Source organism: Myripristis murdjan, chromosome 8 (genome assembly GCF_902150065.1).
Source record: "Myripristis murdjan chromosome 8, fMyrMur1.1, whole genome shotgun sequence".
NCBI lineage: Eukaryota > Metazoa > Chordata > Actinopteri > Holocentriformes > Holocentridae > Myripristis > Myripristis murdjan.
This window is the reverse complement of record NC_043987.1, coordinates 14,905,375-14,919,616: the sequence shown is the minus strand read 5'-3', so window position 1 is coordinate 14,919,616 and position 14,242 is coordinate 14,905,375. Positions and strand designations below refer to the sequence as shown.

The 14,242-nt window shown below is 40.6% G+C and overlaps 1 protein-coding gene across 1 annotated transcript; it reads left to right on the top strand.

Annotated features, from left to right (window-relative positions):
• Positions 1 to 6,276: 6,276 nt before the first annotated feature.
• Positions 6,277 to 14,242, top strand: LOC115364181 (lipopolysaccharide-induced tumor necrosis factor-alpha factor homolog). The gene is made up of 5 exons (XM_030058640.1): positions 6,277 to 6,559; positions 8,407 to 8,572; positions 9,119 to 9,154; positions 11,274 to 11,418; positions 13,863 to 14,242. The coding sequence occupies exons 2-5, from the start codon at positions 8,422 to 8,424 to the stop codon at positions 13,966 to 13,968; spliced, it is 438 nt and encodes a 145-aa protein (XP_029914500.1). The 5' UTR covers positions 6,277 to 6,559; positions 8,407 to 8,421; the 3' UTR covers positions 13,969 to 14,242.

Here is a 14,242-nt window from a genome sequence, read left to right as displayed (position 1 = left end):
CCTGAAAGCTAGGTAAAGGCTGCCTGCTGTGCGCCCTGTAGCCAGCCCTAAGTGGGCCCATACAGGGCCAGTGCAGGCTTCCTTAGGGGTTAATGAGGGCTGCCCATGCAGGACCAGCACTGAGGGGCCAACGTTTTGCCAATGAGCAAATTCTCAGGGGGCCTGCGCGGGCTGCCCTAAGTGGGCCTGTAAAGGGCCATTGCAGGCCTGTTTGCTGGGATGTTATTCAAGAATGAGGGCAGCAACAAGATGAGTTTTCTGTGAAACACTGTGGTGTCATACTGTATATAATGTTGCAAAACACTGAACTCTAGTGAACACACAGTGAAAATGGACAAATCCTTAACAGTGAGGATCAGCATGATTCAACAGGATGTTGAATCATGCTGGTGTGGCCTTCCAGATGTGACCGTGTAATGTTCTTGTGACAGTCATGTGACCTCTCAGTATTCCGCCCCCCATCCTGACCCAGTCACCAGGCCCTCATGTCTCACAATCATGGGTTTGTAGCTGGATCTTTCACATTAGCTTGGACAGAGAGTTAGAGACTCAAGCTAAGCATGATTAAACAAAATGTCAAATTCAAATATTTACTAGGTTGAAACAATGAGGTGTGGTTTCCTCAGCAAGCATCGCTGAGATCCATGAAGGCAGCATTGGAGAGACTTTTAAATGTTAGTTGGCAGTCATACAGCTCTAACAATGCCTGCTTTGAGGGCATCAAGAAGCACAACCTGAACCCCACCCTGCTGCTGACCTTCTATCGCTCTGTCCATTGAGAGCCTACTGACCTACTGCATCACAGTGTGGTACGGCAGCTGCACCATGGCAGACAGGGAGAGGCTCCAGAGAGTTGTAAAGGCAGCCCAGAAGATCATCGGCTGCCCTCTCCCCTCCCTGATCGACATTTACACCTCCCGCTGCCTCAGTAAAGCAAAAAATATCATCAAGGACAACTCCCACCCTGGTTCTGACCTGTTTGACCTGCTGCCCTCAGGGAGGTGCTACAGGTGCATCGGAACCAAAACAAACAGACTCAGAAACAGTTTCTTCCCAAAAACCATCACCACTCTGAACTCACACATGCACTAGCATCACAGTCCAACCCCCCAACCCCCCAGACTACCTCAGAACCACATACTGTGAAACACTATTTAAATGTGCAACACAGACATATATATATATATATATATATATATATATATATATATATATATATATATGTATATATATATATATATATATATATATATATATATATATATTTTTTTTAGAATTCATACTGTATATATAACTCCATACTGTATATATAACTTATTCATTCATTCATCTTCTAAACCGCTTATCCTCACTAGGGTCGTGGGGGGTGCCGGAGCCTATCCCAGCACTCATAGGGCGAAGGCAAGGAAACACCGTGGACAGGTCACCAGTCCATCGCAGGGCAGACAAACAAACACTGACATCCACACACACAGTCACACCTAGGGGCAATTTAGCTTCTCCAATTCACCTAACCTGCATGTCTTTGGACAGGGAGGAAACCGGAGTGCCCGGCAAAAACCCACGCAGACACGGGGAGAACATGCAAACTCCACACGCAAAGGAGGGAGGTGGGAATCGAACCCAGGACCTTCTTACTGTGAGGCGACTGTGCTCACCACTGCACCACCGTGCCACCCGTATAACTTATTTTACTTATTTTATCTTATGTTACTTACATTTATTTATATTCTATTCTAATTCTATTTTATTCTATTGTACACCGATTTGTTGCACAGTGATGTAAACTGTGCACGACTGAAGTGAGTGGTGTAGTTGTAGGAGCTTTTCTTGGACCCGTGTTTTCTCTTTTAAGTCTTCCAGACTTGACTGCTCCCTCTAGGGGCTGCCACAGCAGATCATCCACCCCTTGTGATCCACATGTCTGATTTAACATAGATTTTATGCCAGATGACCTTCTTGGTGCAACCCTCCCCCATTTTATCTGGGCTTGGGACTGGTCCTGTCTAGGTGGTAACCCTAGATTTGCAAACCTCTTGCAAATATAGGATCAAACTCTTGAACTTAGGGTTAGGTTAAGGTTACAGTAGAGTCAAGTACGACTGTGCTGAATCAATTGCACATGTGCACGAGTTTCACAAATCTTCTCTTTTAGACATAACCATTGGGACTGATACAAGGAATGCACTGGCTTATGCATCCCCAGTGGCAGGGGAATTAACCTAACATAATATTTTGATTGTGGGGGAAATCGGAACCTGGAGGAATCTCATGCAAACACTGGGAGGACATGCAAACTCCACACAGTTTTCCATCCGGGATTCAAAAACAGGACCTACTTGCTGTGAGGCGACCACCTGCTAACCACTGATCCACCACTCTGTCTAGGACACAAGTGAGTAATAGCGACTGCATCTCATTAGTGGTCACCCGCTGTTGCTGACTTCCCCATGGCATTTGCCCTTGAGGAAATCTCCACTGCCATCATAACTGTTGTAGCATTTGTCTGAAAAACTGAAATGAACTTGATTAGGCTGAGCAGCAGAGGGTGGAGGGAAATAATCAGAAATCATTTTGATTCATTTTCAAGAATCAGGACAGGCCAAATTGACTGATGCCAACATATCACAATCATCTGTCGAAAATGTATTGACATGGCCTTCTTGAGTTGGCAGGTGTTTTTACCTGTAAAAAAACAGCCAAATGTCACTGACCGTCTACATGGGCAAGTGCTTTCCATTTAAACGCCGTGCTCTCCACGTGACACCTGTTTTGTATTACCAAGGACTGAGTGGAAGTCAATGGTGGGAACTGAAACCACTTATGAAACGCAGTCAGTGTGTCTCAGAGAAACACTGCTGGGGTAGAAGAGGAATATTAGGCACAGTGTTTTCTGCTGTACCGTCATGATTATGAATTAGAATTTCCTGCTTGCTATTTGTCTAATTGCATGATTCACTTTTCAAGTAGAGTATAATGAAGTGTGTCTGACATTCCTGCACTTCTGCTTGAGGCCACTTTTTCTCACACGATTCAATCAGTATTGCAAGGCCACATGCAACGTGCTGAAGGGAGGGGGGTGGGGGGCTCTATGTCTTCGCTGAACTAAAAATACACCGAGAATATGCTGTCTGCTCTTGAGATTGTCACTCTCTTAGCGGCCTGAGGTTTAAGAACTGAAACCATGAAAATCAGACTCACATAGCTTAAGAAGCCCACCATGTTTTCGAGAGGTTGTTCAGTTGAAAGAATGTGGACAATGAAACCATACTGTCAGTGTTGCAGACTAGGTTCAGACATAGGGATAAGGGATAACTTTAGTCTGTTCCCCTGACTAGACATCACCTCGGTTTGTTTCGGTTGATTTGACTCAGTTCAGTTCGATTCAACATAAGCATGCTCTATTTTCTAGTTAACAACAACATTACTCAGGAATCAAGACACAAAAATCTTTAGTAGAATTCTGCCAAACATCTTGCAGACATCTTTTATTCAGACTTTACCTACCTCCTACCTCAGAATAGTTCCAGGATTTGGGCCTTGCCATCCATTACTGACCTGGAAAAACAGATCAGAAATGATTTGTGCAAAAATGATAGTCTCTCCTCTGTGGCAGCCTGTATAAACATGCTTTTTGTTTGTCTGTTTGCTTGTTTTACAATATTATACTTTGAAATATGTCTCTGATTTACTTTTCCTAAGTCTACTATTAATATACTGTATATAACTTAGCTGATCTCTTTATATACTGACAATGTGTTGTCTCTTCTTGAGTCTGTCACACCCCTTGCAGCCTGCAGTAGCAACCTGCAGTTGTAAGCATACCCTCTTCCGGAAAACCCAGACAGGGCTACACAAGACTGCTGCATGCTGTAGCCCCATGGTCCATGGTGCTGATAGAGGAAGCACTTAAAGTAACTGAAAACTTACTTTAAGTACTTCCTTAAAGTGATTTATCACTGATAAATGTATGGTATCACTGATTTGTGTTATCACTGATTTAGAAAAGCTTTCTCACAAAGAGCAGACTGGATTGTTGTGTTCGCCCTAACTGAAGAGCCCAAAACAATATGTGTATACATCAGCATGACATAAGAACCAGCCTTTAATAGACTTCTGTGCATCATGAAGACTTCATTTTCTCCAGGAGTTTAAGTGTACGGCAATCACTACAGTTTTAAAATGAAAATGCTGGCATTCAGCACAAGATTAAAGTCACAGAATTACTTTGCCTTGTAGCAGGAATAAAAAGTCTAACCCAGAACTCTTTCCTGCCCCATTTGTGCAGAACGTCTCAAAACAAAAGAAAAACAAGCTCTGCTAAAGATAACAGAAAGGTAGCAGGAAGGAGGGTTTCCGTCGCCTCTCAGAACAAAACAACACAGCCCCCGCAGCCAAGGGACATTTCTATTTTGTTAATATGACTTTAATGCTGCTACATACAATAGAGAAAACTGAGATACTTGTGCATACCTACATAAGGACCACAGCACCTGCCACTTGATTTTATAAATAATGACACTACTGCTGGGGCTGACATTATTTTGGCGATCAAAGTAGCCATTTGCTGTTACTAAACCTGCTACCTTATAGGAAATATTAATGTTATGTCATATATATACTTTTATCATGTGATTTCTGACAGGCAGTTCCTCAAGACAGCAGAAGTGAAATGTTCAATATGCTACTTTTTTTTTTTTTCCCCCACAGTCAGTCATGCTGATACTAATCGTGGCTTTCGTGGTTTATGCAGAACCTGTTGCTGTTCCATTATCTCAAAGATCAGTGTCTTTTCTGTCAAGCCCCCCAGAAAGGAAGTATATAAGTGCAACATACAGTATAAGGTATTGGCCTGCTTAAAAGAACACACAACTTTAAAGGTGTCAATGCCTCCTGGAAAAGACACATTTTTACTAAGTACCTCAAAATAATCAATAATGTAGTTAAGCTGGTTGCAACTGTTTTACACAACACTTCTACCCTACACTGTATGTGATGCCTCCTTTAGTTAAAATAACCTCTGTTATGGATTTTGGATGTTCTTCTTTATTTTCAGTTCCCATACATCCAGTTTCTCTGCGCACTTTGGATTTACATTTTACTTGATAGGTTGGACCACTGGGTTGCCATCACAGCTGCTTAGATTTCACTGAAGCATGGCCATTACCCAGACATGACCCTACTGCAGGACCCTAGCTAATCTAATCTCTATCTACTCATTCTAATCTAGCTTTGTACACTAACTCCTCCTCTTTGCATGTCACTCTGTTGCAACAAACAGTGACAACTTGAACCTGTTAAGTCTGTCACTGCTTCAAGGGCTGTCAAACTTGTAAAACGGCATCCAGTGACACTGACTTCACTTCTGCATGGTGGGTTTTACAAGATTTTGGATTCAGCATTCAGCACTGCTTATGCAGTAGTATTTAATCAGGACACTTTTTGTGATCTCACATTATACTTTGTTGGTTTATATACCAGTTACAGAAGAATACAGATGATGACAGGATGATCTGTTTTCCCCCCCATGATTCTCTGTATAACACTGGTTGAACTTGCAATGTTGGTGTCAAAGTAAAACAGTAGTTTGGTTTTGACCGCCACTCCCTCACATCTTCTACAGAAACGAAACAGTGAGGTACTTTGGCAATGCTGCTGAAGGGGGGGGGGGGGGGGGGGTTCACACAAACAAAACCCACTGTGAAATGTGTGGCTGTCATTTTAAAGAACTTTTTCCACAGTAGCCATTTTAAAATGACATCAAATTAAACACGGGCGTAACTAATGACACTGATTAAGGTTTTGTTCCATTTAAGTCTAACAGAGCCAGGCTCCTGGTGTTGTCCATGCTCACTCACAGTAGAAAGGATCCATTAAATGGAATGGAACCTTAATTAGTGCCATCCTATGTTTACCACGCTTTCCTGACTCCTGTGGTTTCAAAGACAAAAATATGTTAAAGTCAGAATATGTTTGCTGTTGTTTCTTATTTCTGTCATCTTCGGTGACAGCGGTCCCGATGTGATGTTATCCATGTATGATTATTATAATGTGAGTTTGTCATGGGTGTTGACTAAAAATGTAAACGATGTGGGACATTATGTTAGGTCAACAATGAGCACTTTTTTCTCTGTGAAACCTTCACTTCTCTCTCTCTCTCTCGCTCTCTTTTCCCCTCCCATTCTGATTTCATCTTCACTCAGTTGAACTCCTCACACAAGCATTCTTTGTGCCATATGATTTGAACATAGTAAGATCATCTGTTCACTTCTGCTTTTCCTTCACTTCTGCTGCGCTTTTATCGTGTTCAGGAAATACAAACAGTTCCTCCTTTCTCAGTTGTACCACCCATCTCCTTTAAACTCACTGACTTTAAGGCGCTAGGAAAGTGTATCAGCTGTGCTCCAGCACTGTTACTCCCTCTCTCTCTCTTTCCCTCCGTGCTCCTCCTTCCAATCTCTCTCGGTTTCTCCATATTTCGTTCCGACTTTCCCAAGACTAGGCAGCTTCAGAAACGAGGGCATTCAACTTTCTCCTCTTTGTTGATGGGAAGCAGCGGGTAAGAGTTGCTGGGATCCCAGCTTAATGATACTCCATGAAGTAAAGCAGCTGCGTCACTTCAGACTTTGGTCATCTTGTCAACTATTATTTCTGCTGAGTTATGTGTGCGCCAGCTGATACTGTTTGTTGAATAATGCATAGGACACATTTAAAGTTTGTTATGGAGTCAGTAGGGCTGTGCTAACATATTAACAGTAAATTTTTATTAGTTTTTCTTCATGTTGTAAGCCTGGACTTAGCATGCGTAACAACCAGCATATTGTAGGTGTGGCACAAATGCATTAGTGTCTGGAACAAGAGTGCCTAGTCGCGTCAGAGTCCAGGTCATGTTGCGCTAATTAGCATGGATTTATGATGAGCCACAAGAATGCTAATAGAGGCTAACTGGGCCTATGGGGAGGAAACACATCAGGATGGATTATTATACTACATTCCGCTTCTGCTGTCGGACTGCAGACAAAACATCTGTCCATACAAGGAAAAATATGAACAGTATGGCAGAGTTTTACTAATGGATGTAGGTCTCTTCACTAAAAAGAGTCTCTTACCAAAAAAAAAACAAAAGGTTCTTGAGATAGAGAAAATCAGACAACAGGAAGGGTGGGTTAGACATGATGGTTTAATGTTTAAATTTAATAATTTAAACATTGTGAGAACAGCAGAATGTGTGTTTGTGTAAAAAGTAAACCACAGGCCCCATCATTACTTTCCCTGGCCCCAGACCGTTCCCGTTAAGCAGATGGCACATTCTGTAAACTGCTGCTCTCCCGCTACGCCTGAACAAGAAGATCATCCCAAATGTTGGCATAGTAAAGAAAAACAACAAACAAACAAACAAAACAAACAAAAAACTGACGAAAAAGCATTAAACTGGTGGAACACTTCAGTGTTGTTTTTTAGCAACATTAGGAGTAGGCCTAGGTGCTAAAAGAATTTGTTAATCAAACTGTATTTTGAATTATCAGGCTCCATGTACATTTAGTGAGGCTTCATTGTAACATTTGTGGTATAACTTCTTTTAATGCTGTTTTTGTAACTGTTAGCAGGTGTATTTTTACACCACATTCACTTCAAAACTTACCATATGGACTTATGAACGTTTGTAGAAAACATCGGTCTGTTTCCACTAGGATGGTCATGGTGAAGTTCCTTAATTCTTCCTGATGCTGTTAATGTGTTTAAGTAAGCCACGCTGAACTAATCTGGGCATTTTGATCAAAGGAACATGCAACGAAAGTATTGCTCAACACATTTGGAAGACGTCCATCAGTACAGACATATCTCTGAGGACTGATTCTGCGAACCATTAAAATCTCATTTCCCACATCCCCTTTTTCTTTTTTGGCCAAGATAATTTTTCTGTCAGCAATTGATAGATAACCAAACATTATTTTTCAACACTCACTGTGTACAAAGTCTAGAATATAATGTTAATGCTGTGTGTCCGGCTGTGGCTTATGTCTCCATACTGTTTACAAAAGAAGACTTTCACTGTGTATTGAAACCACGCCATTATGCAAACATTTGTCATGACAGCAATAAAGTTTGATAGCTGGTGAAGTGCAATGTAGTTGTGTAGTTGACAAAACTGCACCACCTATGGTTCATACTCAGTACATGATTAATTGTTAGGGGTATGCCGAGGCCTTAAGGTTGATCTTGAAGGATGTTGTCTGCCTTTATGTTTGCTTCCAGTTCTGCTCTGTCTTTCATTTCTTGCTACATTATTAGACCTCAGTGCGCTATTCTTATTTACCCTGCTTACCCTGTTTTCTAATTGAAGCCATTTTGCTTGTTCTCCTGAAAGTCAGTAGCTCTACATGCTTTTTTTTTTTTTAATTCCAGTAAAGATCTTTGAGGATGGACAAAGGGTACCCGCCAGCAGAATCAGCACCGCCTTACCCGGGGCCGCCATTGACCTATGGTGGTCCAGCCCCACCACCAGGGATGTACCCTCAGCCTTGCTACCCCGCCTCCAATGCACCCTATCAACAAGCTGGATACGTGGGAAGTCAGTGTCTGACGTCACTGCATAATTTAAAGATTGTTACTATCTTTTAGCAGCATTTATTTGCAATTTGCTGTGTTTAACTGTAACCATAACCATTGTTTTCTGAATCATAATGAGAAAAACTAACAAAGGGAGGCTGTCGTAAACTGTGGTACTGTGCTAAAATTTAACAATAGATGTAATCATTTTAATGAAATGCTTATTCTTCAAATGTTCAAAATTAGTTAACAAAACTCACTCTTTTACTTGCTCACTTACTTACTCTATATATCTCTCTCTCTATATATATCTATATCTATCTATCTATCTATCTATCTATCTATCTATCTATCTATCTATATATATATATATATATAAATATATATACACAGTGATGTTTTTGTAGTTTGTGTTACATGAAATAACTAACTAAATTTCAACAATGTGACACTTCATATATTGGAAAATATATTTTCTTTGAGTTACGGATTGTTCATACTTACTGATACATTGACTTGTAGCTCTGAATTTTCCTTTCCTGCTTTGCTTTTCTGTTTGGTCCTGTAGATGTTCAGCCGCCTCCAGTTGTACCTCCCACAACAGGTAAGGCCAATCCTGCCCAATCCAGTTCATTTACATCAAAATACAAAAAAAAAAACAAAAAACAAAAAAAACCATGTATGCATACTTGCAAAAGTGACAGCATTGATCACAATACACATCCACATGCTTGCATTTATACCATATATGTGGAATCTTTCTCCGGACAGAAATCATTCCTGCTCTCATTATTTCATTCACATACTTTGCTACTCTCATTCACACACTACCATAATCGTATACACACCCTGTCCGATTAACTATTACCCACCGTGTTTTAGATGGTATGTTACTGTGTCAGAGAGACCACAGGATGTGATGATGTTGATGGTGTAGGTAGGAGAGAATGATGTGTGAAAACAAGTCATGATTTCCACCCTCATACTCATATACACACACATACACACAGCCATACATGCACACGGGGCATTATATCATAGTCATTCATTATCGGACTGAAACAGAGTTCTCTACACCGTCACAAGTATACTTGTGAACGCAAGAAAACAAAGGCAGTAGGCGAAGTCCTCAGTTCCCTGCAAAACTGATTTGAATGGATGAACAATACAGTATTTGTAGCTTGTGTGGGTAACATGAATCTATTGTTCATTGTTTGTCCCATATATGGTCACTATGGCTTGTGGTCAGAGCTTACTGAGGATTCCTCATTATTCACTTAAATAGCATATTGCCCCACCATGTGTCCAGCATAAGTCATTGCACCAGTGCTCTGCAGTCGATATGTATTGAATCCACATATCTTGTTTTGTAATCCTCACCATTATATTGTCTCTCATTTTCCAGTGTTTTTTCTTACTGTTGGTTTCGTGCAATAGAATAGGATATATCACATATTTGTGTGAACTACTAAAATGATGCTAAAAAGGGATCATGCTCATATTTTTATTTGTGGTGTACCAGAGTTAATTCTATTATATATGGGATAATGCACAGGACTTTTTTTTTTTTTTTTGGTGATCATGCATGCATGTTTTATGTGCTTATGCATTTATGCATGACATACCAAGCATGCTTCCTCTCTGAGTGTGAGGGCAAAATGCAAATACAATACAAATACAGCTGATTTGCAAATAGTGTGACAAACAGTAAACACAGCTTGAAGGTGATGTTGTGGTCACATGAGAAATAACGTGACGCATGTAACGAATGTAACTCATGAACTCTAGTTTACTGCAGTAGATTACAAAAAAAAAACTGCAGTACAAAAATATTCCATTTACCTTAGTGCAGGCTATTTATTCAAGTTAAGTTATAATGCAGGTGGCATTGCAAGGCTACTTGACTGCTATTGACAGTAGACTTGCTCATAATAGGAGACAGCACCATGTCTGCCTAACTGACCACCACACTGTTACATCCAGTTAGATTTTCTTTCTTTTCTTCTGTCTTAGGTCTTTCTCTTTCTGTGAAACATTCTCACCTTAGTCTGCACAAACGCTTCTTTCTCAGGTGATGGACTAATAGGGTAGGGCAAGGCTCAGGTAAGTGTAAGGGTTTTTCACCAGACTCTGGGACTAAAATCGCTTAAATTATATTTAAAAAATATATGAAAATGAAAGCAAAAAGAACCATTCAATATCACATTCGTGTCCCCACTGCTACAGTCTGAATTGGAAACAGTCTGAAAGTTAGCTACAGTGTACAGACAACAGTGACGAATGCGCTGGCACTTTTTTTTTTTAACCTAACTCCCAGGTGCACTGATGGGAGAAAAAAGGTGATTAAAAAAAATTACCATATTATACACCTTAACATTAATTGCATGTAATTAATGGATTAAGTAATGCTAACAGCTCTAAAGTAAACACTGTCAAGGACCAAGTCTTATTTACACAGTGTGTCATGTGGATTTTGAAATAATCGAGTTTCAAGATACTCCGTGCTCAGGTTTTGCTTTCATATCCTGTTATAAAATGTGAAGTCCATCAACATGTGAATGACAGTTGTAATCAAAACCATCATTTAATGCAGTTCTATAATCTTAATCAACTCAAGCAGAGACAGATGGGGACAGACAAGGGGGCCTATGCTCCACTTCAGGTTGTACAAGAGATAAAAGGACAGAGCAACCAAGAGTCAACATCTCTATTTTCCATGCCAGTGACTCACGTGGTGGTGGTGCCATCACTGCACGATGTCCCGGGCCAGGCCATATGTCCCCACTGCCAGCAGACAGTGATCACCAGGACAGAGCACACACCAGGCCTGCTGACCTGGGCTATCTGTGGTGGCCTCGCCCTTTTTGGGTAAGAACACCCACTGCACTGTATCTAGATCTATATCTATCTCTCTACCTATTTAATCTGACACTTCATCTCACTGGTGTCAGATTAAAGCTTTCTTTACTGCATGATCCTAATTTTAAAGCAAAGGAAAACATCTGTTTCAACAAACTGGGAAATAATTATTTAAGTGTATTATTCAATATTTCTAGCTGATCCTTTCTTTAAAACTGAAGATACCTACAATCATCTCAAAACTGTCTAAATGTGTGTAGATTTTCTGCAATGATTAATTTTAGAAAGCTAGGTGTTTTACTTGTTTTACAGTATTCCTCAGTTGCTAAATCACATCTCCTTCAGATCCTCCATGCTTTTCAAACCACTATAAGCACAACACCCAAATTTTCAGATTCCATTCACCAAACCTGACTCTTCCTGCAAAACCAAACAATCAAAATTTAAAACACTACTGAGCAGTCATTACACACTACATAAAAAATGGAAAACGCAATGCTCAGGACATGAAGCTGTATGTTTATTGTTTACAGTAGGATGAATGCATTTTGCAAAATAAATAAATAAATAAATAAATAAATAATCATAATAATAATCCTCTGAATTTAGGACATGTATACAGTAAAAAATACGAATGAGAAGCACATTACAGTGTAAACAAAATCAAACTCAAGTGCTTAGAGTATCTACAATCATTCAGCCACAGCATCATGTCAGGCCACAGGGCTTCATCCACATCACAGGCCACACTCTCCCTGGCCAGGCAATGGGGGAAAAACCCCTGGCATGCCAGATCCAAGCTTGGCATGCCTCCACACCGATGTCATCACAGGCCAGTTCCATGGCCCGCAGGACATTTTCCCTGGTGTAGGGTTAGCAGTCTTAAATCTTCCACCGCCATGAAGAGAAGAACTCTTCTACTGGGTTCAGGAAAGGTGAGTATGGTGGAAGGCAAACATTGATGAATTCCTGGTTGATGTTCAACCACTCTCTGACTCTCTGACGGTGCAGTGAAAACTGACACTGTCCCACACACTGACATAGACAGGATGCCCTGCCTGCTCATGATCCTGCTGCTCTCGCCCAAACACAACACAACATGATGGTGGAGAACCCCATGATTATTGATGGCAGCACATAACGCGATACTGCCACCATGCTGGCCAGGGACTGCAACAATGGCCCGTTGGCCAATCATGTTCCCACCTCTCCTCTTCCTTTTGGTCAGATTGAGCCCAGCTTCATCAATGAAAATATATTCATGTGGTCTTTCCAAGGAAGTGATACAGAAAGATAGACCTATGCTAACTGATTGAGGTTACATACATTATAACATCATATCACATGAACTACTTACAGTAATCAACACTGACTGTGTCTGGATGTACACCTACCTGTACATACTGGAATCTTTGCTCCTTGATCTGAGTTGCGCTCAAAGGGCACTCTGCACAATTGCTAATGTGAATTCTATTGCAAATGAGGATGCAATCGATGGTAAAAAGGCTGACACTGTTGATGCTTTCAAAATTCACACGGTCTTCAATGACTTTCTGCTGTATTTCACGCAGTTTAATGGTTGTTCTGACAGACCATCTCAGCAATGAGGGTCTCTTGGTGTGGGAGAACACAGCTGTCCTGCCAACCTCATACAAACAGAAAACATGCAGTACTAGGTCTACAAACAGTGACAGACTTTCCCCGAAGCCTCCTTTACAGCACAATATCTTTTTCTAGTCTTGTTGTAGTCTTTGTCCTGCTTCCCTCATTGTCATTCCACAGACAAGAGCATGGTCTATCACAGTGGCTCGGATTTCATAAGAAATTTCTGTTCTTTGTCTTACTTGATTTCACTCCCCTCCTCTTCCTCCTCAACCACCTCTTACACACACTCTCAGATTATTTCTGTCCATCGTACAACCTTCAACAACCAGTTGTCTCTGAACTGGCTTGGCTTCCTCACATCATTAGCCACAAGTGTGATCAGTTTTGAGTTGTTGTGTTTAAGCTGTGCTTTACTTGTGTTTAACTTTTGCTACCTTTGCTTGTCATTATACAACACAAGTGCATCACAGTGCAAAATGTGTTTTGGTGAGTGAGAGTGTGTTTGCAAGTTGTGTCTAACCAGCTGAAAGGTGCTTATGGTTTTGCATGAAGAGTGATCGATTCAATAAATGGGTTCAGACCACTGAGCATTTGGCTCACCTAATAGGGCTTAGGGCTTTAGCAACTGAGAAATACTGTTTTAGGAATATTTTATGTTAGGACAAAATAAGAAAATTGGAAAAAAGGCATATCATTAGATCGGCTATTTTAGGTCTGATGACAGACAGGCTTGGCTTATGGGATACTCCCAGTATGAAAAACAATAAAATACAAAAGTAAAGCTACCCTTTCTTAGTTCAAAGTGAGGCTCAAGAAAACCCTTTTTTGTTTCCTCTGCTTCCTACCAGGTGCTTCCTCTGTTGCTGTATCCCATTCTGCGTAGATTCCTGTCAAGATGTGGAGCACCGCTGTCCGAGCTGCCACAGAATCATCCACATACACAAGCGCATGTGAAACTGTCCTGAATGTGAACAGGAAGGAAGAACACAGAAATTCATATGGATCTGTGGACTATCATAATCTCACTTTCATTACTGTGACCCTTTAATATTGATAAGAGCATTTGAACATTTAACTGAGGCTTTGTATACTGACTGGCTATTTTTCTCTTTCTTTTTTTCTGTGGTTGGAAATCATGGCGGTGATTCTATAATTTGAAATCCAGTAAAAAAAAGAAAAAAAAGTAAGAAAAAGAAAAAAAACAATAATAAAATTTTCTTTAGTTGCC